This window comes from Lacerta agilis, chromosome 1, assembly GCF_009819535.1.
Source record: "Lacerta agilis isolate rLacAgi1 chromosome 1, rLacAgi1.pri, whole genome shotgun sequence".
NCBI classification, from domain to species: domain Eukaryota; kingdom Metazoa; phylum Chordata; class Lepidosauria; order Squamata; family Lacertidae; genus Lacerta; species Lacerta agilis.
This window is the reverse complement of record NC_046312.1, coordinates 40,699,439-40,721,396: the sequence shown is the minus strand read 5'-3', so window position 1 is coordinate 40,721,396 and position 21,958 is coordinate 40,699,439. Positions and strand designations below refer to the sequence as shown.

General features: G+C 43.7%; 1 protein-coding gene across 1 annotated transcript; it reads left to right on the top strand.

Moving 5' to 3' along the window:
- Positions 1-20,276: 20,276 nt before the first annotated feature.
- On the top strand, positions 20,277-21,712 carry LOC117060674 (prolactin-releasing peptide receptor-like). The gene has a single exon (XM_033173100.1). It carries the CDS (start codon positions 20,297-20,299, stop codon positions 21,416-21,418), a length of 1,122 nt encoding a protein of 373 aa, XP_033028991.1. The 5' UTR covers positions 20,277-20,296; the 3' UTR covers positions 21,419-21,712.
- Positions 21,713-21,958: the final 246 nt, after the last annotated feature.

Here is a 21,958-nt window from a genome sequence, read left to right as displayed (position 1 = left end):
TTTCGAACGTTTTTCAGAAGCTGAACGTCCAATGTGGTTGTCGGCTATTGTTTCTGGGGCGCCTGCACCAATCAGAAGCTGTGCCTCGATTTTTGAACATTTCAGAAGTCAAACGGACTTCCAGAACGGATTAAGTTCGAGAACCAAGGTACTACTGTACATGGAAACTCAGATGCTGCTAACTGGAAGAGTGTGATGGCACCATCCTATTTGTCTAAAAAGAACTTGGCATAATGTGGAAATGAAGAAACCAGCCAGTTTTGTTTGAGGAGAGGAAGCCAGCCAATTAATACTTTTACTGGAACATAGCCTAATTTGTGAAATATTGGGATGGTAAATGGAGTACTACCTTATTTGTTTTATCTTCTAGACCAGTGGTTACCAATTAGCTAAGTACTTACTGCAGACTCCCCTGTTTTTCAAAAGCCAAGCAACAGACTACTTTTGAAAATATTGATATCTCTATGGTAGTTTTTGTTATGTAAATGGGGCCATGTACCCCCTGGTTAGGTGGACCCGGGAGGTCTACGGACCACCAATTGGGAACCACTGTTTTAGCTTATGAAGACCCTATCCAATCCTATAATTTGATTATTAGAACAAAATAGAATGAGGAAATTTTACTGAAATCTAATGGCAAATTATATTGATCGATCTCTCTCTCTCTCTCTCTCTCTCTGTGTGTGTGTGTGTGTGTGTGTGTGTGTGTGTGTGTGCGCGCACATGCATAGATACAAAAACACAGCCACACAGTATTATTGGAAACTCTAACAATGGATTCCTTCAGGTTCCCATCTTGGAGGCACTGGGGGGTGAGGGAGAATGGGCCCTTTCCCTTCCTTGTTATGGCCTGCTACGTAGTTCATACTGCAGTGACATAGCATACTGGATCTACTGAGACTTGGAACTGAAGGCTTCTGGATCTGTGTGCTGGTACACCTGGTGGTAAGCTACTTAAGGCTGCACAGCAGAGAAACGCCAAAATTGTAATGCCTACTCAGAAGTAAATTTCATTAAGTTTAATGGGGCCATCTCCCAGATAAAGTAGGAATAGGTCTTTTCAGCCTTGCCTTATCTTCACCATTCTGGCAGACCCATTTCTTTGTTTAGAATAGGTATTCATCTATGTCCCAGATGTTTGTCTGAAACGGTATTCATTTGGTGGGTGAACCTGGGTAAATGCTTAAAGATGGAGGTGAGTAGGCAAGATGAATGTCCAAATTCAATATCCTAACAAGAGGTCCTACACTGGGTCAAACATATTGTTACTCAATTCCCCCCTGCACCTCCTCAAGGAAAAGTATGCATCAGTGAGAAAGAGAAATTTAGATAGTCAGGATTTTCTAAAAATGGGCAATAATGTAATTACAGCATTGCCTGGCACTGGTAATGTAGAATGCTGTATTTGAATAATATTTCCTGTCTGATCATATTGGCACTCCCGCTTGTAGATTTAAGAATTTCCACTGAGGTTAATAAGCATAAATGCCACTTTATGGTATCCTATGTTTATGTATCAGAAACCCGCTTCTTCCATTGCATATTTCATAAAGTGTTCCTATGAATCTTTCCTGAATGCAAAGGGGACATGTGATGAATTTATCTATTTATTTGCATTTTCTGGCAGCTTTCCCCCTGAAGGCTCAGGGGGTGAATTATGTGTAGCAACCAGAAATATCTAACTAAAAAACTTGGAGCAGATTGTTGCTAAACTCTAGTACATTTAGTTCTCATTTATTTCAATGACAGAGATGTAATAGCACAATCCTATACATGTCTACTGGGACGTAAGGCACAATGACTTCAATGGAGCTTATTTACAGGTAAGTGGGTACAGGACTGTAATCTAAAGCCTTTGTCTAAGACCTTTCCTGGTATCGATGTCAAGCTGACCAGTCGGTAGTTATCTGGGTCCCCCCCTCCCGAAGATGGCGACGACATTTGCCCACCTCCAGTCTTCAGGGACCTCATGTTGTTGTTGTTGTTGTTCAGTTGTGTCCGACCCTTCGTGACCCCATGGACCAGAGCACGCCAGGCACGCCTCATATTTCTATTTAATACCTATTGTCACCTCATTGGTGATGATGGAGACATCCTTTGCCTACAAATGAAATCTGCAGAAAAACTGAATCTGTTCTTTTTCTTTTCCATATTCCTTATGCCTTGTGAAACAGCAATGTTTATCTTTTGCATTTTCTTTCACTACTATTAAAAGATGGCATTTCCAAGGCAGCATAGACTATAAAGCCTCAGTTTCCTTCCACAACATTACTGTATGAAGGAGGAGATTTGCAGTGCTGAGTGCTTTTAAAGGATATGGATTGCCATGGTAACCATTGACTTCTAAAGACCACACAAATTACATATTTAATTGAAAGGCATGTTTTGATTTTGACTCTGTTTTATTTTTGTATAGTTTATCTGCCATCTCTTTGTATGTTAATTTGGTGTGGAGGTAGGGAGATGAAAGAACATTGAGAATGTTCCTGGAATAATTTGAGGAATCTGTTATATTATTTTTTAGAAAAGATTGTTCAACCTCCTCTTCTTGGTCTTCTGTTTTGGACATTAATGTATTGTATTCAAGGAATACGACTAAAAAAAAGAAATTCAAATGCAGATTGGACACTATTAGACTCCTCCAAATTCTCTCTCTCTCTCTCTCTCCACACACACAATTTTTATTAAATTTTCTATTTTACAATTTAGAATATTCATTTATACAACCTTAAAGTATCAATTACTCCCTTTCTTCCCTTTCAATGGTTCATTTTACATAGCATAAATCCCTGCATATTTTATATCAACTAAACCATTCATTATTCCATTATTACTTCCATCAAAACTTATTTACACTGTTGGAGCTTTAAGAAGTATGATTTATTCACATATTGACACCATAGAGGGAGCCTGAATCTTACAGCATGGTCATTTGAAGCAGGGCTTGGAAAGGATTATCCTGGAGGAGGACATGACTATCTGATTTGAACAACGTACACAGGCAGCCCATGCTGCAACATTTTGTTGCAGAACCCACTTGTTTTTCTCCAAAGGCAACAAAGGAAATTAGCACACAACATGTATCTGACAGTGAAATCCAGACAGCAAGACTTAGCCCAACACCTGATTCACCATGAATAGCCAATTACACAAATATGGAATAATTATGTTGAAGAACACACTTGGAGTCTCCAGACATAATGGTAATTTAAATTATGGTTTTAGGAGAGACTGTTTTGTGTCGTGCTGAGTATGTCTGAACGTAAGCACTCAAAATTAAGCACTGATTGCCTTAGAAGGAAAACACCACATGTAAGGTGACCCTAGGATGGTTAACTTCAGTCAAAGGCAACTATGGGGTTGGGGCGCTCATCTCACTTTTCAGGCCAAGGGAGCCAGCGTTTGTCCATAGATAGCTTTCCGGGTCATGTGACCAGCATGACTAAACCGCTTCTGGCACAACGCAACACCGTGACAGAGGCCAGAGTGCATGGAAATGCCGTTTACCTTCCCACCGCAACAGTACCTATTTATCTGCTTGCACTGGTGTGCTTTCAAACTGCTAGGTTGGCAGGAGCTGGGACAGAGCAATGGGAGCTCATCCCATCACAGGGATTCAAACCGCCAACCTTCTGATCAGCAAGCCCAAGAGACTTAGTGGTTTAAACCACAGGGCCACCTGCATCTGATTGCCTTAGGGGGAAAACAACACATATGCACCTTAATGTCACAGTATTAATACAAGTATTCAGTTGAAACCCCCAAATGACTCACGTTTATATTATGCCATGGAAAACTGCTTTAGAAATGGAATTTCCACTGGTACATGCAAGAAGCAAAGCAGAAGGGAATTGGTGCTTTGGTTAGAAGGTGCTAATGAACTATCTGTTTCACCACACGTATGGAGATAAGCCCTAACTCAGGCATAGGCAAACTCGGCCCTCCAGATGTTTTGGGACTACAACTCTCACCATCCCTGACCACTGGTCCTGTTAGCTAGGGATGATGGGAGTTGTAGTCCCAAAACATCTGGAGGGCTGAGTTTGCCTATGCCTGCCCTAACTCTTTGTGCCTTTGAATTGTACAAACTTCACAAATAATTACAGAATTTTTTTTGGAATAACAGACTGCAGTTTTAATGGAAGCTGTAGAATTGAAATACTAGCTGTGCCTGAAGTCCCCTTAGGGAACAACCCAGTTAATAGCTGAAGGGCTGGTATTGCTATAAGTTGAGGGGGGTCCCCTAAACCCAAGACATTAACAAATGGTAGGATTTTTATTATTTGGGATATGAATGAAAAATACAAGCTGCAGAACTGTACCAGACAAGGAATTCCTGAGCTGGTTTATGCAAACCAGATTGCCAGGGCTAGTTAAGAGCAAAGCCACCAACAGACAAAAGTGCTAATTACTGGTCATTAGCACATCTGGGTCTCAGGGCTGTGGGATTGCCAAGGTGATGGGGAACAGGAAAAAATGTGCTTCTACAAAACTAGGCTTGGGGTAGGAGATGCATGGGAAGGAGTTGTTTGGATGAGAGGAAGAAGGAGGAGAACTAAGACAGAACAGATCTTGGCAACCTGCCCCAAGATCATGAACTGATGATGGGAAGGATAGGAGTGAGACAAACAAAGGGAAAGTTACAAATTTTCCTAATACTGTTGTGCATTTTAAAAGGGATGTACCTGGACAGCCTCAAGGGGGTGAGGCTGTAATGGTGGTTTGCTTTCTGTTGACAATCTTGATATTCTTGCTTGCCTGTAATTAACATAGCTAGGCTCAGAGATGGCCTGGGATGTGACTTGCCATAACAGAGCTCCCACTTCCTAGTGTGAAGCTCCAGGTTCAAAACACTGTGTGTTCATTTGAATCTGAGCCACTATAAGAAGCCTAGCTGCTTTCAGCTGCCCTTTCCAAAATGAAGACATCCCAACACTTCAGGGTGTCTTTGAATTCTAATCCTGCACGCACATACTTAGTCTAAATGTTTGGCTACTTGTTTGTTAACTTTGAATCTCTCCTTTCCATCAAATGGTGCTCAAAATTACCTAGCAGCAATAAAACACAAATTAACAATCCAAACTGTACAAATGAGGCAGGTAAAATACATAGACAAAATCAATAACACTTATCACCAGAGGGTAGGAAATGTGGTATATTAGTAGCACCAGGAAAAGCTTGGTCCATAGCAATTTTTAAAGCATGGGGATAGCCTGCTTGCTATCATCCTGGACAGTTTACTGGGTGAAAGCTAGTCAGTATTTCACAGAAACAATATTATCTGTTATCAATCCACATGCACAAAATACAAAATCCAGCGCTTCCCAAATAAATACATGGCAGCTGAAACAGTAGGCTTTTGTTCAAGTTCTCAGTATTGTTGCCATTGCATCATCTGTGTACCAACTCACTGCAGAGTCTAACCTCAGGAAATAATTAAAACATCTCAGCATGGTGTATTGAAAGCCTATTGATCTTTTTGGGAAAATTTGTTCCTATGACAGCTTCAGGCTGCCTTGATTATTATTATTTTTTAAGAGAGCCCCCCCCTTAAGAATCGAACAGTTGCATTTCCCTGCATTTGGCTCTGGGAATGTCCTGAAGCCAGTCAAAGCAAGTCTGTGCTCCTTAGCAATGTGTTCCTTGGGAAATAATCATCAAATCACCTGAGGGAGAGAAAAATGGAAGTGGCACAAAGCACCAGGTATTGTCAGACACTGAAATCATTAAAAAAAAACACAGGATGTTGAGATAACATATATTCTGACTGGGGAATCCATTTGAAGTAATGGTGCCACACACCTCTGTGGTCAGAAACACTCTAGTGTGAGCAGATGCTTTTAGCGTTGTGGCGACAGTTCTCTGGAATTCTCTTCCCTTTGAAGCAAGCCCCATATCTATCAACAGGGACATCCAACAGTTGCCCCTTGTTTCCACTGCTCTTTGACCTCTCCCTGAAGCCATTAGCTATCACTTTGCATTCTAACCCCAATATAAAGGAGTACGGGGGGGGGGAGAGCATCTTTTAAATTTTTAGACAACATGACCTGCATGGTAAGCAACCCACAATAGGCCCTGCCGAGTTCGAGGGAGCTAGTTTAAGCTGAACAGATGGCAAGTCTTCCTGTTAGCCTTCACAAATCCCGGATCATGTATTTTAATGTAGCCCCAGGTATGCCATCAAAGCTAAAAGAAGCAGCCAACATTCCATACGGCAATAAATTTTACATACCTACAAGTTCAAATTCCACAAAATATAAACAAGTTGTATACTGTAAATTGTATTACCAATGGCTGTTCTTGTTGTGGTTGTTTTAAATGATGCTGGTCGATGGAACAGTCCCCAATTGTCTTTGTTAGGCCAAATTGTAATAATACAAAAAAAAAAAAATTGTATTTCTTTCAGATGCTCCCCATACCTCTCCATCCTGGCATTCTTAAAAATTGACAAAAACTAATTTATAATTTTGTATTCCAAAAGGAACCCCGGATTAGCATGGAAAAACTATTGTTATAGGCCAGATGGAAGGGGATGGAGCTTTCATATATGTTGTGAAATTAAGACACATTTCAAACATGACAGCTTTGTTTTATTATTAGGAAGGTTAATAAGAAATGAATTTCATTAGAATAGGGTAGGTTACAAGAAAAAGATGTATGGGTCTTGCCATTTCTTAATCTAAATCCTTCTGTATTACAATCTATACACTGAGGATATTGGGGGGGGGGGGAATGGCAGCACCATCTTTCTAAAGTTTGTTCACCACTCATGCCACAAACTACCACCCACAGATCAGGGATATGAGCTTGCAGTGTATCATTTTATCTTGGAAGAACTTATTCAGGTTATGAAACTTTTATAACAATGATGCTTTGATTTCCACTGAACAAGTCAGACTAGCTGTAGGAGACCCAGGGCTTAATTGGCTGCATATTTGTCAGTTTCAACATTTATTGGCTAATTCTGTCTTTAAGGCATACACTGCTAGACCCCTTACTAAATTTGAAGGATTTTTTAAAAATTAAATCTGGGTCACTGGGGCAGAGCATTGGTATTTGTACTTTATTTTTTTAAAACAACAACAACAACAACAACAACAACAACAACAACAACAACTTTTTGTTATGTTTCTTTAGAAGATCTTAAACTTACCTGGGAGAAGAACTCACAACTGAAAATAGATAAATATAAGTGGAAAGACTTTTGGGGGATTTAAGCCCTATAAATCAACCTCATTTTATGGAATGGAATATTCCTTAAAAGTTATGTACAGGTAGTACCATACAGCTTTGCAGCTTTCTGATAAGCTATCAAATACCCCATACCAGAGTATTGTTAGCATAGTTGTGGTAGCAGGGGGAATTTTCCCATTTAATGGTGGGAATGCTCGTTGGCACCCACATTTTGGGCTGATGATTCTGAAATTATGATTATTTTAATTAAATGCCCCATTTAAGCCTCCCCACAACTTGGTCTTTTGAATTTGTGGGGTGATCAAAAAAATGTTTTCCACTGTAAGGAACATCTTACATGGATGCAGACTGCAGCAAGAACTTATTTGGCTCAGAAGTCAAAGATGCTTCAAGACTCTTGTTGTGGTATAAGAATATGTGGACTCTGACTATTGCTGAGAAAATAACCCACATATTATGTGTTTCTAAGAGTAGGGAAGACCCAGAACGTTCCTATACCATTTGGTGAGATTGCATTTCTTACATGTCAAATTCAGATATACTGTACAAAGCTCTCTTCCCCCACCAAATTGCAAAATTTGGCTTTCACCGTTTGTTTTGCAGATTGTATCTTTCCACAATATCTGCTCTCTACTTATTTGGAAAATATGGCTTCTGTACTGCTCTGCTCCTAGGTTTTGCAATTTTGGTTGTGCTTTGGTTGTTTTTCATAAATAAAACCTTTTTTTAATAAACCAGTGGAGTTTAAAATCTCGATGCTTTAGGCGTGAAATTGCTTTCAGGCTTCGTTTTGAATTTGTGCATAGATGGAAAGCCACCGAGGTCATTTAAAGTGAATGCTGGTGGATCATGGGGAAGAGGTCATCACAGCAGGCGACCTCTCTTTGCCGCCGCAAGCAGTAAGGGCGCAATAAAATTTGATGCAAGGGGATGAAGTGGGAGGAGAAGAGTAGCTGGCTGATTTGAATAAAAGACGGCGGTTGGAGGGGGGCGAGGGTCTGCTTCTGCGGCTCACTTTGCAAGGCAGAGCCAGTGAGCGCGTTGCTTCAGCACCACCAGGCGTGGACAGCTCCCCGTGGGTCTCCCGCCTTGATCCAGCCTGGACGATGCTGCGGGGCAAAGGGACGAGACTAGAGCCCAGGAAGGCTATCGAATCTTCTCTTAAACATCTATCGGAAAGACAAGGGGGGCAGAGAGAGGAGCAGCAGCCAACACACTGTTAAGAAATCGCGTCTTCGTAGCAGCTCCAGACTGATCTACAGAAGACACTTAATCGCCTGCCGAAAAGCCACTTGTGGCTCTCCTCCTACTTCAAGGGGATTTAAAAGTGTTCCTTCGAGGAGAAGCAAGAGCCAGCAGCCTAAAGGCAGGAGGAAAAGGTTTGGGAAATTTGCTTTTTTATTTTTATAGCTTATTTCCCCCTAGCGTGACTCTGTGCGATACTCCGGGAGCTTCCCTGGCAAAAAATCTCAGCCCTGAACTTAGACTGAAGATCGAGGTCCGGGATTCATTAAAGAGGCAAGTGAGTTGTGAGCAACGCGGCAGGGCTGGGTGTGTGTGACTATCGCTGAAGACCACAGAAGTTCCGAGAGCAAACAAATGTGAGTGCCCTGAATTCTCCCGGGGCTCTCTGGGGCATTTGGCTATTGTCTCTTAATTCTTTCAAGTTGCCTGTTTCAAGTTCCTTCGAGTCACCTATTTGGGGGCAGGGGAGAGGGGTTCAAACGCTGAAAGATCACACATCTCTCTCTCCCAAAATCCCTCAGTAGTAACAATAACAATAATAGATGATAATTGTGAATTGCGCTATTAATTATTAATAGGGTAGGTCAGTACAGTGGTACCTCACTCAGGTTAAGAACTTAATTCGTTCCGGAGGTCCGTTCTTCACCTGAAACTGTTCTTAACCTGAGGTACCACTTTAGCTAATGGAACCTCCCGCTGCCGCCGCGCGATTTCTGTTCTTATCCTGAAGCAAAGTTCTTAACCCGAGGTACTATTTCTGGGTTAGCGGAGTCGGTAGCGTCTGTAACCTGTAACCGAGGTACCACTGTATTCTCCATATTGCAGACTGAGACGTTTCTGGGTTAAAGAGTAGCTTGCCTAAGGCCACCTGGTGAGTTCATGGCAGAGGTGAGATCTGTCAGGTCCGTAGTGAAATAATGGATTGTCAAGCATCTTATTAGAACAGAAGCTATTTGCCCTGTTCTCACCACTGGTTTGTCAATATTATTATTCCCCATACTGTACTTGTTTTTGTGGGGGGTTGATGAGGCTGGTGAGTGTGTGGCTTGACTACAGCCACCTAGTGAGTTCACGGAAGAGGAAAGATTAGAGTCTGGCACCTCTTGAATGTAGCTACAGACACACACCACCCTTTTAAAACATGTTCAAAGTGCACCTCCCCAGTCCCCAAGTAATCCTGGGAACTGCAGTTTGTTAAAGATGGTGGTAATTGTATCTCAGGGCTGGGGGCAGTAAACTACAGTTCCTAGGATTCTTTTGGGCAGTGCTATTTTTCTAGACCAAGAGGTGCCAGAATTCACCATGAACACCTTCCTTGTTCTCTTAGAGTGGCAATGGAAGCCACCTAACAGGGGCCAGAACTGAATTCCAGTGAGTTCTGGCTGAAAAAAAGCCCTGCATATATGTGTGCTTTGAGTGTGCTTATGCAGCCTCAGTCTCTGAGCCACTGCACCACTTGTTTTTGTACAAGCTACTATGCTACACCAGCATGAAGTATTCTGAATCCTCCCAGCAGTGGCATAGTGGGGGGAGGCAGGAGGGCCGTTGCCCCGGGCGCCCAGAACCAGGCGCCCCCTGTGGAGATCCCCGTTGCGTGCCATCTGTGCCAAGTGAGTGAGTGGCATTGGTGGCGAGGGCTGGGGAGTGGAGGGTGAAGAGCCGTACCACACCTTACACTTTTCCTCCACAGAAAACGCTACCATGCAGGAGGAAAGTGTTTATTGTCATCTTGTATCTTGCTGCATTATACATGCTAAACAGCTGGCACTGGCCACTCTTCATGTTATGCTTTCTCTTATAGCTGAAGTGCTTTCTCTGTAGAAAAAATGCACTGTGAAAAGTCGTGATGTTAATTAACATTCTACAGATCCTGGTAGGTTTTGTGCCCTCGTTTGTCATGCTGCTGGCACACTGCCTTTGGAAATGAGACGGGCAATTACTGAGCAGCTTTCTATCGTCTGGTGACAAGGAGTGTGTGTGAATCACATAAGGCTGCCTTGGGTCTCCCTAGCAGTGAATCAGTAGGGAAAGAGATATGCTCCAATCCAGGATCTATTAACAGACAGCACAATCTTTATTGCAAGTGCCCTTGAAATGGTCAAGCAATGTGGTAAGAATACAAAGTTGGTTTTACTGATGGAAGGCTGAGTGAACTCTGCCTTCGACAAATGTAAGTAAAATGTTTGCAGGTTGCTGGGCACACCACCTGGAAGAGAACCCTGATCAACCAGGCTGGGAAGCAGAGACAAGGTGGTCCATCTTCTTATTGGCAAATAGTATTTTTCTTTTCTTTTCTGCAATCACACCCATCTTCAATCTGAGGGGGTTTAAAATCAGGGCAAAACACTCCAGGCTAAACATACCCAGCTTCCTAGGTCATTCCTCATAAGGCATTGTTTCCAGGCCTTTGACCATTTTGGTTGCCCTCCTCTGGACACGTTCCAGCTTGTCAGTATCCTTCTTGAACTGTGGTGCCCAGAACTGGACACAGTATTCCAGGTCAGGTCTGACCAGAGTGGAATACAGTGGTACTATTACTTCCCTTGATCTAGATGCTAGATCTAGTGCATGCTAATAGCTGATACATGAATAGAGAGCATATATTTGTTTGTACTGCAATAGTTTAATCAACATTAATACATTCAACAAAGCCATCCGTTAGTCAGCAATTTCTCCATGTTTCACATTACATTGGAAAGAACCCTTTGAATAAACCACTCAATATATTCAATCACATTGACTTATGGATACATCCAGAGTTTTATTAGCAAGCTCCCATCTAATTAGACTTTAATTTGATTTTGAGATGTTTTTAGGAGGTAATTTAATTATTGTTTGATTTTATACCAATGTTATGTATCTGATGTTAGCCACCCTGAACCCAACTTCGGCTGGGGAGGGTGGGATATAAATAAAAGATTTTATTATTATTATTACTTGTTATTATTCCTTTGTAAGAAAATATGAAATAACGTAAAACCATTTTTGCAGGGGGGGGATCAATGGGGGATCAATGGGGGATGGTAACAATAAATTTTCCGCATCCGGTACCATCTGACCCTCCTATGCCTCTGGGGGGGGGGTTGACAATTTTTTTTTGCCCCCGGGTACCAATTTACCTTGCTACGCCCCTGCCCTCACCCTTTATTGGAACTGTTTCCATGTGAAATTCCTCCCATAAACCCCTCTCACAGTCAGCCCCTCTTCTGCTTCACTTTGCAGACTTGGTCTGATCCCCTTCCAATGTTGCACTCATCACCTCCAGGAGCAGAGTGTTGACATCAGGAATGGGATGGAGGGAAGATTCTGAAGGAGCCGGCAAGCAGATCTATTATGGGATTCATGCTATACCTGGCTATGTAAAGAAGCCACTGCTTATTAGAGTGCCTATTAAAAGCCATTCACACATTTCCAATCCCCCCCCCCAGATGGAAAACATCAGCATAATGCATAATTCATTGGAATACACTGGGAGTTTTCTTCCTCTGCAAAGCTTTGGATAGCGAATACAACTCACTATTCCCTGCGAAAAGAATCAGTTACCCAATGCTTTTCTTTCAGTGGACATTTTGCTCCTCCTTGTGGCAAGATATGGAATACTCCAAATTATCCATTGGCAGATCCTCAGCTTTGTTTCATATTGTACCTTCTCGGCAGAGAGCTACTAATCCGAGTCCTAGTCAGTTCCTGGAGTCTAGTCACACCCAGAGAAATGGTGCAAATGGATTTAGGATGACAACCTCACTGCTGTTTTCTCCAGGCAATTTGTTTTTTTCCCTGTTTTGCTTACACCTACCCACCAAAATCCCAAACCGGAATTAAGATTGCCGGAAAAAATATCAACAACCTCAGATATGCTGATGATACTACCTTGATGGCAGAAAGTGAGGAGGAATTAAAGAACCTTTTAATGAGGGTGAAAGAGGAGAGCACAAAATATGGTCTGAAGCTCAACATCAAAAAAACTAAGATCATGGCCACTGGTCCCATCACCTCCTGGCAAATAGAAGGGGAAGAAATGGAGGCAGTGAGAGATTTCACTTTCTTGGGTTCCATGATCACTGCAGATGGTGACAGCAGTCACGAAATTAGAAGACGCCTGCTTCTTGGGAGAAAAGCAATGACAAACCTAGACAGCATCTTAAAAAGCAAAGACATCACCTTGCCGACAAAGGTCCGTATAGTTAAAGCTATGATTTTCCCAGTAGTAATGTACGGAAGTGAGAGCTGGACCATCAAGAAGGCTGATCGCCGAAGAATTGATGCTTTTGAATTATGGTGCTGGAGGAGACTCTTGAGAGTCCCATGGACTGCAAGAAGATCAAACCTATCTATTCTTAAGGAAATCAGCCCTGAGTGCTCATTGGAAGGACAGATCCTGAAGCTGAGGCTCCAATACTTTGGCCATGTCATGAGAAGAGAAGACGCCCTGGAAAAGACCCTGATGTTGGGAAAGATGGAGGGCACAAAGAGAAGGGGACGACAGAGGACGAGATGGTTGAACAGTGTTCTTGAAGCTACCAACATGAGTCTGACCAAACTGTGGGAGGCAGTGGAAGACAGGAGAACCTGGCATGCTCTGGTCCATGGGGTCATGAAGAGTCGGACACAGGAAATATAGGTAGCTAGATCTTTAAATATCCCAATGTGAAGCACTCACAATGTGTTCCCCTACCTTTACCCCTCTGGTATTGAATAGACCATGCATCGTTCAATCTGGATAACCCTCTTGACAGGTTTGGAGACTATGCTCAGCATATGACTATGCCCTATCTGAATGAAAAGCAAATGCTGGGATTGGCCCATGGTGGTGAGTGGGACAATTGCACAATGCTACCAGCCTCTGGATGCCACCACAGATTCCTTTTTAATATTTTAAGCTTGTGACCATGTCTTTGATGAAGAGAAAACGTGGACCACTTATAAACGCCATCTCCAACCCCTTGAAATATTCCATTAATGGTGTCTCTGAAAAAAAAATACACATCACTTGGGAAGACAGGTGAACTAATGCCAGTGTCCTGTATACCTGAAGGAGTGTCTCCACCTCTACCCTTCAGCCCGGACACTGAGATCCAGCGCCGAGGGCCTTCTGATGGTTCTCTCACTGTGAGAAGCAAAGCTACAGGGAACCAGGCAGAGGGCCTTCTCGGTAGTGGCGCCTGCCCTGTGGAACGCCCTCCCATCAGGGGTCAGAGAGATAAACAACTACCTGACAATTAGAAAACACCTGAAGGCAGCCCTTTTCAGGGAAGTTTTAATCTTTGACTTTGTATTGTATTTTAATACTGGTTGGAAGCCGCCCAGAGTGGCTGGGGAGACAAATAATAATAATAATAATAATAATAATAATAATAATAATAATAATATTATTACTGGAAGAAGCAAAGATCACCAGTGTCAAAGCAATGATTCTTCAACATCAACGTCATTGGACAGGTCATGTTGTGTGGATGCCTGATTATTGTCTTCCAAAGCAACTACTCGATTCCAAACTTCAAAATGGAAAGCGTAATGCTGGTAGTCAACAAAAGAGGTTTAAAGGCTCTCTCAAGGCAAATCCAAAATAAGTAGTATAAAGACCGACAATTGGGAAGCACTGGCCTGCAAGTGCTCTAATTGGAGAACAGCCTTTACCAAAGGTGTCATGGACTTTGAAGATGCTCAGACTAAGGACGAAAGGGAGAAATGTGCTAAGAGGAAGGCATGTTTGGCAAACCCTCATCATGATCAACTCCTGCCTGGAAACCTATGTCTTCACTGCGGAAGGATGTGTGGATCCAGAATTGGCCTCCACAGTCACTTATGGGCTCATTGTTAAAACTGTGTTCATGGAAGACAATCTTACTCAGTTACAAGTGACCGTCAGAGGAGGAGGAAGAGGAGGAAGCAATCTATATTCCTATTTATTTATTTATTTATTTATTTACTATACATAGAAACTGGCTCTAAACTTAATTTACCCTCCAATTTCCATATAACAACCATTCTATAAATATAGGTTTACTCTCAAACCTACCAACAGCTTGCAGATAATCTTCAATTTCATCAGCTCATCTTAAGAGTACTGTATGGGCATTTTGCCAGTTTCATAGGGATGATAACTGCAAATTTTCTTGCAATCTCTGGTGAATGGAAGACAAAGAACACAATTTTTCATAGAAATGAAAAATGCTAGAAGATTTTCAGTGTCAAAACAACAACTTCCTCCCCCCCCCCCGAGAAGGGAAATAAAATCTAAACCACTCACTCCGAAAAAGCACCAAGAGGTTTGACAGAGAAAGAGAAGAGAGGAGTTGCCATCAATCAGAGTGTAATTGGATCTGAGGTTCAGCATAAGCCGTTTTCAATGTAACTGCTGTAAAACAAGGCAATTACAGTATAAAGCTGGCAATTATAAAGTGGAGGATCTTACCTACACTATATGCTCATGTCTGGTCTCTGGTACATCAGCAAAGCCGGCAGGGGAGCACTGTAAAACCAGAGTGAGCTAGACCATGTGCACAGCTGGGTAACTTCACTGAATGAAGGGCCCAGGTGTCATTGGAGGCAGGAGTGTCTACCTTTTCCAAGGATATTGCATTAGAGATGTTGTGGAAGCAGGAGATGAAATATCCATGTTATGTCCAAAAGCGACTGCCAGCTATAGAATGCAGCAGTGATGATACAGCTGCACAGGACTTCTGTACCACTTACCTTGTAGTGGTCTCAGAAGTTCAATGGCTGGTATCCCCTCCTTCCTATGCAAAGGGGACATAGGCCTGTCTAATCACAGATGCTACTGGGGTCGGTGGCGTAGCGTGGTTTGCTGGTGCCCAGGGGAGGCATGTGCGTGCACCAGGGGGGTGGGGCATGGAAAGTGAAAGGAGCCTGCCATGCCAGCTCAGCCCTTGCCACTGATGCCTCCAGAATGGCACCAGCCCCAAGCTGCTTTGCGAGGCTGGGATTTGATCTGAATGATTTGCCGGGAGAATCATTCAGATTAGATCTCAGCCTCACAAAGAGACACAGGGGTGACAGGGCAGCATGAGCAGATCTCCCCAGAAAAATGTGCCTGGGGCCACATCACCAGACAGCTCCACCCCCATGCTGTACCCCTGACTGGGTTATTTTGTAATTCATGCAGGGTTGGGTCTTGCAGGACACTTCCAATCTGGCCAACAATGCCAGTGCTAGGAATCAGCTCCCTGCTTTCACCATCACTCCAAAGCACACTGTTTGTGTATCCCCCTCCCCTGTCCCTGGACCCTAACAATGAATGCTACCACCCCCAATTTCTATGTTACTGGTTGTGTGGTATAGCACCAATCTTGGAGTGGAACAACGTGCTATGTGTGGAGAGACGGAGGGAGGACAGGTTTATTTGTCCATGTGTGATTGTTTCTCAGACAAGATGTAAATGGAAATTACAACACAATCTCAAAATGCACTGCCTTTTATTTGCAGTTTAAAATTGAATATAGTGAAAGGGAAAGAGACCTTTAAAACTGGCTGCGAATATTGTCCCCCTATATCTTCCCTCTCAAGTTGAAAACTGAAATGATGCCCCTGAACATTGCTATGGTTATGCCAACTACTGATCTGGTTTGTTTAGAACCAAGAGCTGCTCCTAACTAGGGAGTATTAGATAGTCCTTCCGCAGGATAAAACTCTGTCAGGATAAGCTGGTTCATATTTCCTCCTGGTTTTTGACCTCAAGCCTTTGTACAATTCATATCCTGCCTGATTGCCAAATCTAATTAACACCAAAATGAAAAGGTGCCAGAGCTCCAAAGGTGAGGCCATACAATCCGTCACCCATTTCTACACAGCAAGCTACCCTGGATCATTATGGATGGAGCCCCTATCGAGTAAATACATACATAAAAACATGTATTGAATTATAAAAGGAGAAATCTTATTGAAGATAGAAGTGGCCAACTGAGTGAATGACAGATCTCTTGGTGTACTTTGCAGAGCTTCAGAAGAACTTTGCAGAACTTTGGGTTCCATCCCTGGCAACTCCAGGTGGAGCTAGGAAATACTCTTGCTTGAGACACCGAAAGGTCTGGGTAGACATTGCTGGAGTAGAGGAACCAATGGGCTGACTCAGTGGAAGGCAGGTGAATGCCTTATGTTCCCAACTTATAGTAATATTTTAAAAGTGTATCAACAGGAACATACTATTCATCAGGTGTAGGAAACTGTGGATATATAACCCCCTTCCCTTATAGTTCTGGTATATTAGTGTCCTAGCTCCTAAACCACTCAAGGGAATGATTTCGCCTGGTGCAAGGATCACCCGTAAACAAAATATAGAAACTCTCCCAATGCTACTCTCTGAATTCGGTCCAGAAAATAGGATTGGAACCACTGCAATACAGTGTCCCTGAGTCCTGTTCCCCAGAGCTGGTCCAAGAGGAGACCACAAGCAATGGCTATCAAATGTCAAGGAGAGATGAAGGAGGAGGAGCAAGGTCACACACACACACCACACCACACCACACCACACCACACCACACCACACCACACCACACCACACCCCCATCCCACTATCTGCAAAGGTCATCCATCAAGGCAAACAAGGTTGACTCAGTTCCATGGCCAGGCCTGATTCCAGGCAGGAATGGATCTAAATAATCTGTGTCCTCCAAGAATGCTTTCAGCTGTTCCACCATGGCCTTTTCTTCACCACCTTCCCCCCAAAGCAACTGCCCGACAGTTGTCCTAATCCAAAGTGTTCAGAGCAGTTTCCATTAGGAGTGGTTGCACCACTGCCTCTTAACTGCAAAGCATTAACCACACACTGAACCCTGTTTGCTAGCCTTCCTCTGCAAGCCCTCCACTGGCAGACACTAAATCCCCTAGCTACCCTCCTCCTCCTCCTCCTGCAACTCACTCACCAAACCAAACTTGAGTTTGGTGAGTGCATCTCACTCACCAAACCAAACTCGGGCCTGTCCCATGCAGTGCTTGGCCTACACTTCTATAGCCTGACTGGCAGCATTGCGCACACCTGCCCCAGGGTTTCCTTTGGGGTCAGCCCCTTTGGGGGTCAGCCCTCGGCCTGTTGTTATAGTAAGGTGGGCTGTGGACCACACCTCAACCCCAGCGGCAGAAATTAAACACTAACCTCCGTTACAAATACCACAAACACATCAGCCACCTGTAACCAGATGATACACAGGTCAAGCAACAGTTGCAGTGTGTGTGCGCGCTCACCCACCCACCCACTTGCTGACTTGGGAGAGCAGACCAGGCAAGGACTAGGATGGTGCAAAGGCAGCGCCTCCTTGTTTCTCTGTGAGTCTGCTTCGTACCCATAAAGGTGTACTGATTGCAGCTGAAACAAGGGGGGGGGGAGGCAATACAGTTAACTGGGATGAGGATGATGTGTATGCATTTATTTTACATACTGCTAAGTTCATTTTATATCGGATGGCAGCAGAACAGTTGTAACATTATCTGGAAATGGAAGGTTGTCATTGGGGAGAAGCAGCCTTTGCAAATTCAGTCTAATTCTTGTTAAATCCATAGAAGTGACACTATTGACATTGTTGGTGTCATTTGTTTATGTGCACACAGGCCATCATGTATGAATGCACACTTGACGAAGACTAAGGGGTTAAGCCAAAGACTTCATAGAAAAAGGTGAGTATTAAGAAAGGGTTTGACTTGACGGGGAGGGGGAGAGGGAATGAGGGAGAGAGGGAGGTGTTATACTGAGAAGGGGATTTCAGGCACATGCATCAGCAGGTGGAAAAGGGCATGGTTTTTTTGGGGGGGGGGAGAGCAAGAGACTTTCAGGATATGGGAGAAGAAGGCGGGATGGAATTGGCTGAAGAGAGCTTTTAAAAGCTAGACGGGGGGTTGTGCTGCAGCAACATGATGGCCAATTACAGAGCATCTGAACGTGGTACAGAAGAGATGGAGAAATTGGGAGCACAGGTCAGGTAGCTCTTCAGCAGTGTTCGAAACTCCCATTGTTCTAGGTGCATTTTGCAACAGGGAATTTCATTAGCGCGAGTAGTTTCTGAGCTCTGGGCACGGTACTGCGCCTAAGATTTCAGATTAAAACTGCAGAGTGGAAGGAAAGGAGGACCTTTTTCTGCCTCCCCACTTCCAGCTACTCTCTGAAGACTGGAGAAGAGACCCTTTTAAGAACATTAGAGGAGTGAGCAGGGGAAGGACTAGACCATGTGAAAAATGAACCTAATATTTTAGCTGCAGTTCATTCATTTTCTGCTTTGTATTACTGTTATATAAAAAAGTGTGCCTAGACATTCCGGTGTTGCTCCCATAAACTAGGTTCAAGGTGCCATTTTAGCTCCTAGCTTCATATCTCAGTTTCTAACATTTGCTCTTCAGCAATATCTCAGTTTCTAACATTGCTCTTCAGCAATATCTTGAAACCAGTACTTACTGAATTTAATACATTGTACCCTGCACCTTCAACTCCCAAGAGTTCCTAAGGTGACAAATAATATGAATATGTAACATAACTATCACACACACACATATATAGCTAGCACTCGCAAAATGCATCAAACACAGCAACAACAGCTCAGTTCAACTGTTTAAAAGGGGAGAAGTTCAAGTGGAATAGAAGCCTGGGGGAACTAAAATACCCTTGACTGGTGGCTAAATTGCATCACAGTAGGCACCACGTGAACTTCCTTTAAGGAAGGCACACTGTATCAAGGGCAGTGGGGGGTATTAGGACTGATGAAGAATGCTCTTTCCAGCCAACGCTTTTCCTGCCTCAAGAGATTCTGTGTCATCAGTGGACATCAGCCACTGCCAAATGAAAATGCTCTCTGAATTAGCCTGTGTTCATTTCTTCTTATTCTCCCAGCTGTAAAATATGCACGACCATGACATAGCCGAAGAGCATGGCAAATAAAAGACCAGGGTCATGTTCTGAATAGCAGAAAGGAGATTAAAGTCCTGAGAGTGGGTGGACTGGAGATGATACAGTGGAAATGCTGTGAATGTTCAGATAAGGAAGGATACAGTATAAGCGCTCTTAAAGAACTACTGGAGCTGACAGGCAGTATCTGCAAGCTGCTGCAAAGATAATGTGACATAAGGCTTTACAAATAAGACGTGAAAGGGTGCCACTTTCTAATTTGCCATCATGGGAGAAATCCTGCAATTTAGTGTTTATTTTTAAAAGACCAGCTGTGATGCCCATCACCGGTCAAACATAAAATACAAAACAAGTCTCAACCCGAAATTGATTTGCAATACAGGATTAGCCATTATAGATGGTAGGTGGGAGAAAGATGAGGAGAGACAGAAGTTAAGGACACTTTTACAGTTGCAAATAAGAACTCCTGAAGGACTCCATAGCTTTGAGAGAAAAAGTGCTCAAGGTAAAGATGTCTGGGGAGCAGGGAATAAACTTAGAAGAGGCACAATGAAATGTGATCTGCTCGGGACTTCTAAGGGATGTATTATGAAGAGTGGGAGGTGCTAAGGGTGATAGAAGATGAAGGCTGAGATGTGCAGGAATTTTAAAGATAGGGACTGGAAGTTTAGGCATGGCATTCACATCCCCTTGCCACGTGCTGCTGCAGTCTTCCCAAACTTGGTGTTATACATACAGATGTTTTGCATGCTCTGATGGGAGTTTTACTCCAGAATGTCTGGGGGGCACCAGACTGATGAAGGCTGCTCTATCTATCATACCTTTACCTACAACTTATCCCCATCTTCACTGGATACTTAACATATTGGGAACTGTGGGGAGAAGAATTCGGTGTGCAGATTGGCCCTGAATGTAACAGTCCCCCACATCTCAGAAATTCATTTCTCCCTCCCACCTAACTTTCCTTTCTATCTTATTGCATAAGCATCATCACAAGGGAAAACCAACATGGCAGCGGACAACCAACTCCTCAACGACTCCTGCTCCAATAGCTCAGCTCCCGTTTTCACAGGCCTGGATCTTCTCTTTGAACTGAAGCCACTCTTCATTCCTCTCTATGCCATCCTGGTGACGGTGGCCTGCACGGGGAACTTTCTCCTCATCATCCTCATTGGTACCACCAAAAAGTTGCACTGCACCACCAATTTCCTCATTGGGAACTTGGCAGCCGCCGATCTGATCATGTGCATTTTCTGTGTCCCGCTGACTGCCTCGTACGCGTTTGAGATTCGCGGGTGGCTCTTTGGGATGTTCATGTGCTACTTTGTCACTCTCATGCAAGTGGCCACTGTGTTTGTGTCCGTCCTCTCCCTCACTGCTATTGCCGTGGACCGCTATATTGTCGTTGCTTACCCCATTCGCAAAAGGGTCAGATGCAGGTCTTGTGCCTACATTGTGGCCTTCATTTGGTTGCTCTCCATCATGGTCTCAGTCCCCACATCCATGCACACCCATTACCTGGATCTCAACAGCATTGGCCATGACATGATCATCTGCGAGGAATTCTGGAAGCACCACAAGACTGAGAGGTGGCTGTACTCTTGCTTGATGCTCCTCTTGTCCTACATGCTCCCGCTCTCTGCCGTCTCCATCTCCTACTGCGCCATTACTTATCGCCTCCGGAATAGGAGCGTCCCAGGGGCTGCCTACCACAGCCAAGAGAAATGGACTAAAAAGAAGCAAAAGACTTTCCGGATCCTCGTCATCTCAGTCATGTGCTTTGCTTGTTGCTGGCTACCTCTTCAGGTGGTTAATCTGATCATAGATATAGACGAGGAGTTTGTAGTCCTAGACAAGAGATATGTCAATGTCATTCAAGTGTCCTGTCATGTGGTTGCCATGAGTTCTGCGTGCTTCAATCCGTTCATCTATGCCTCCCTCCACAACAAGTTCCGGCTCCACATTAGGAACTACTTTCATCAAAGGAAGAGGTCAAACACCATGTGCCGCAAGGCTTCCCGGCTGAATACCTGCTCCACTTTGGCAGATCATCCTGTGGGCCACAGCGAAAAAATAGCGCTGCAAGAGAAGTTTCCTTTTAGCTCAAACCCAGCAGCCCTACAAATATAAAAAGAGCCGACCTACTGTCAAGGGTGTATGGAGCACCTTTGCTCTCAGCTTGTATAATGTGTCGTCCATAGCAGCTGGTGTGGTGGACCCCTGAAACTGGCATCCATTCAACTTACCTAGATGGTGTTGGGGATGTACAGGCACAGCAGAGCTCCTGCTATTGGGTTTGCCCTGCCCTGCCCTCTCTTCCTCCCTGCCCCAGCCCAGCCCTGTAATCCAGGTAAGCTGTAATGATGCTGGTGCTGAAAGGACAGCTCCTTGGCTCTGCAGTCCCATCAGCCTCTACTGTGTGCATACCTGGCCTGCAGTCTGTACAGCCTGTAAAAGGGGGGTGGGCCAGTGTGGTGCGGTTATTGGCTTGGTTGTTTTTCTGTTATGTATTCTGTATTCTGTGTTCTCATTTTGTATTTTCATGTTGTGAACTGCCCTGTGAGGGGCGGTATACAAATTTAATAAATAAATGGATAAAGATAAGGAAGTGCCCTCCATTAAAAAAAAAAAGTTCCAGCTCTGTAAAAATGGTATCACTGGGAATGGAGG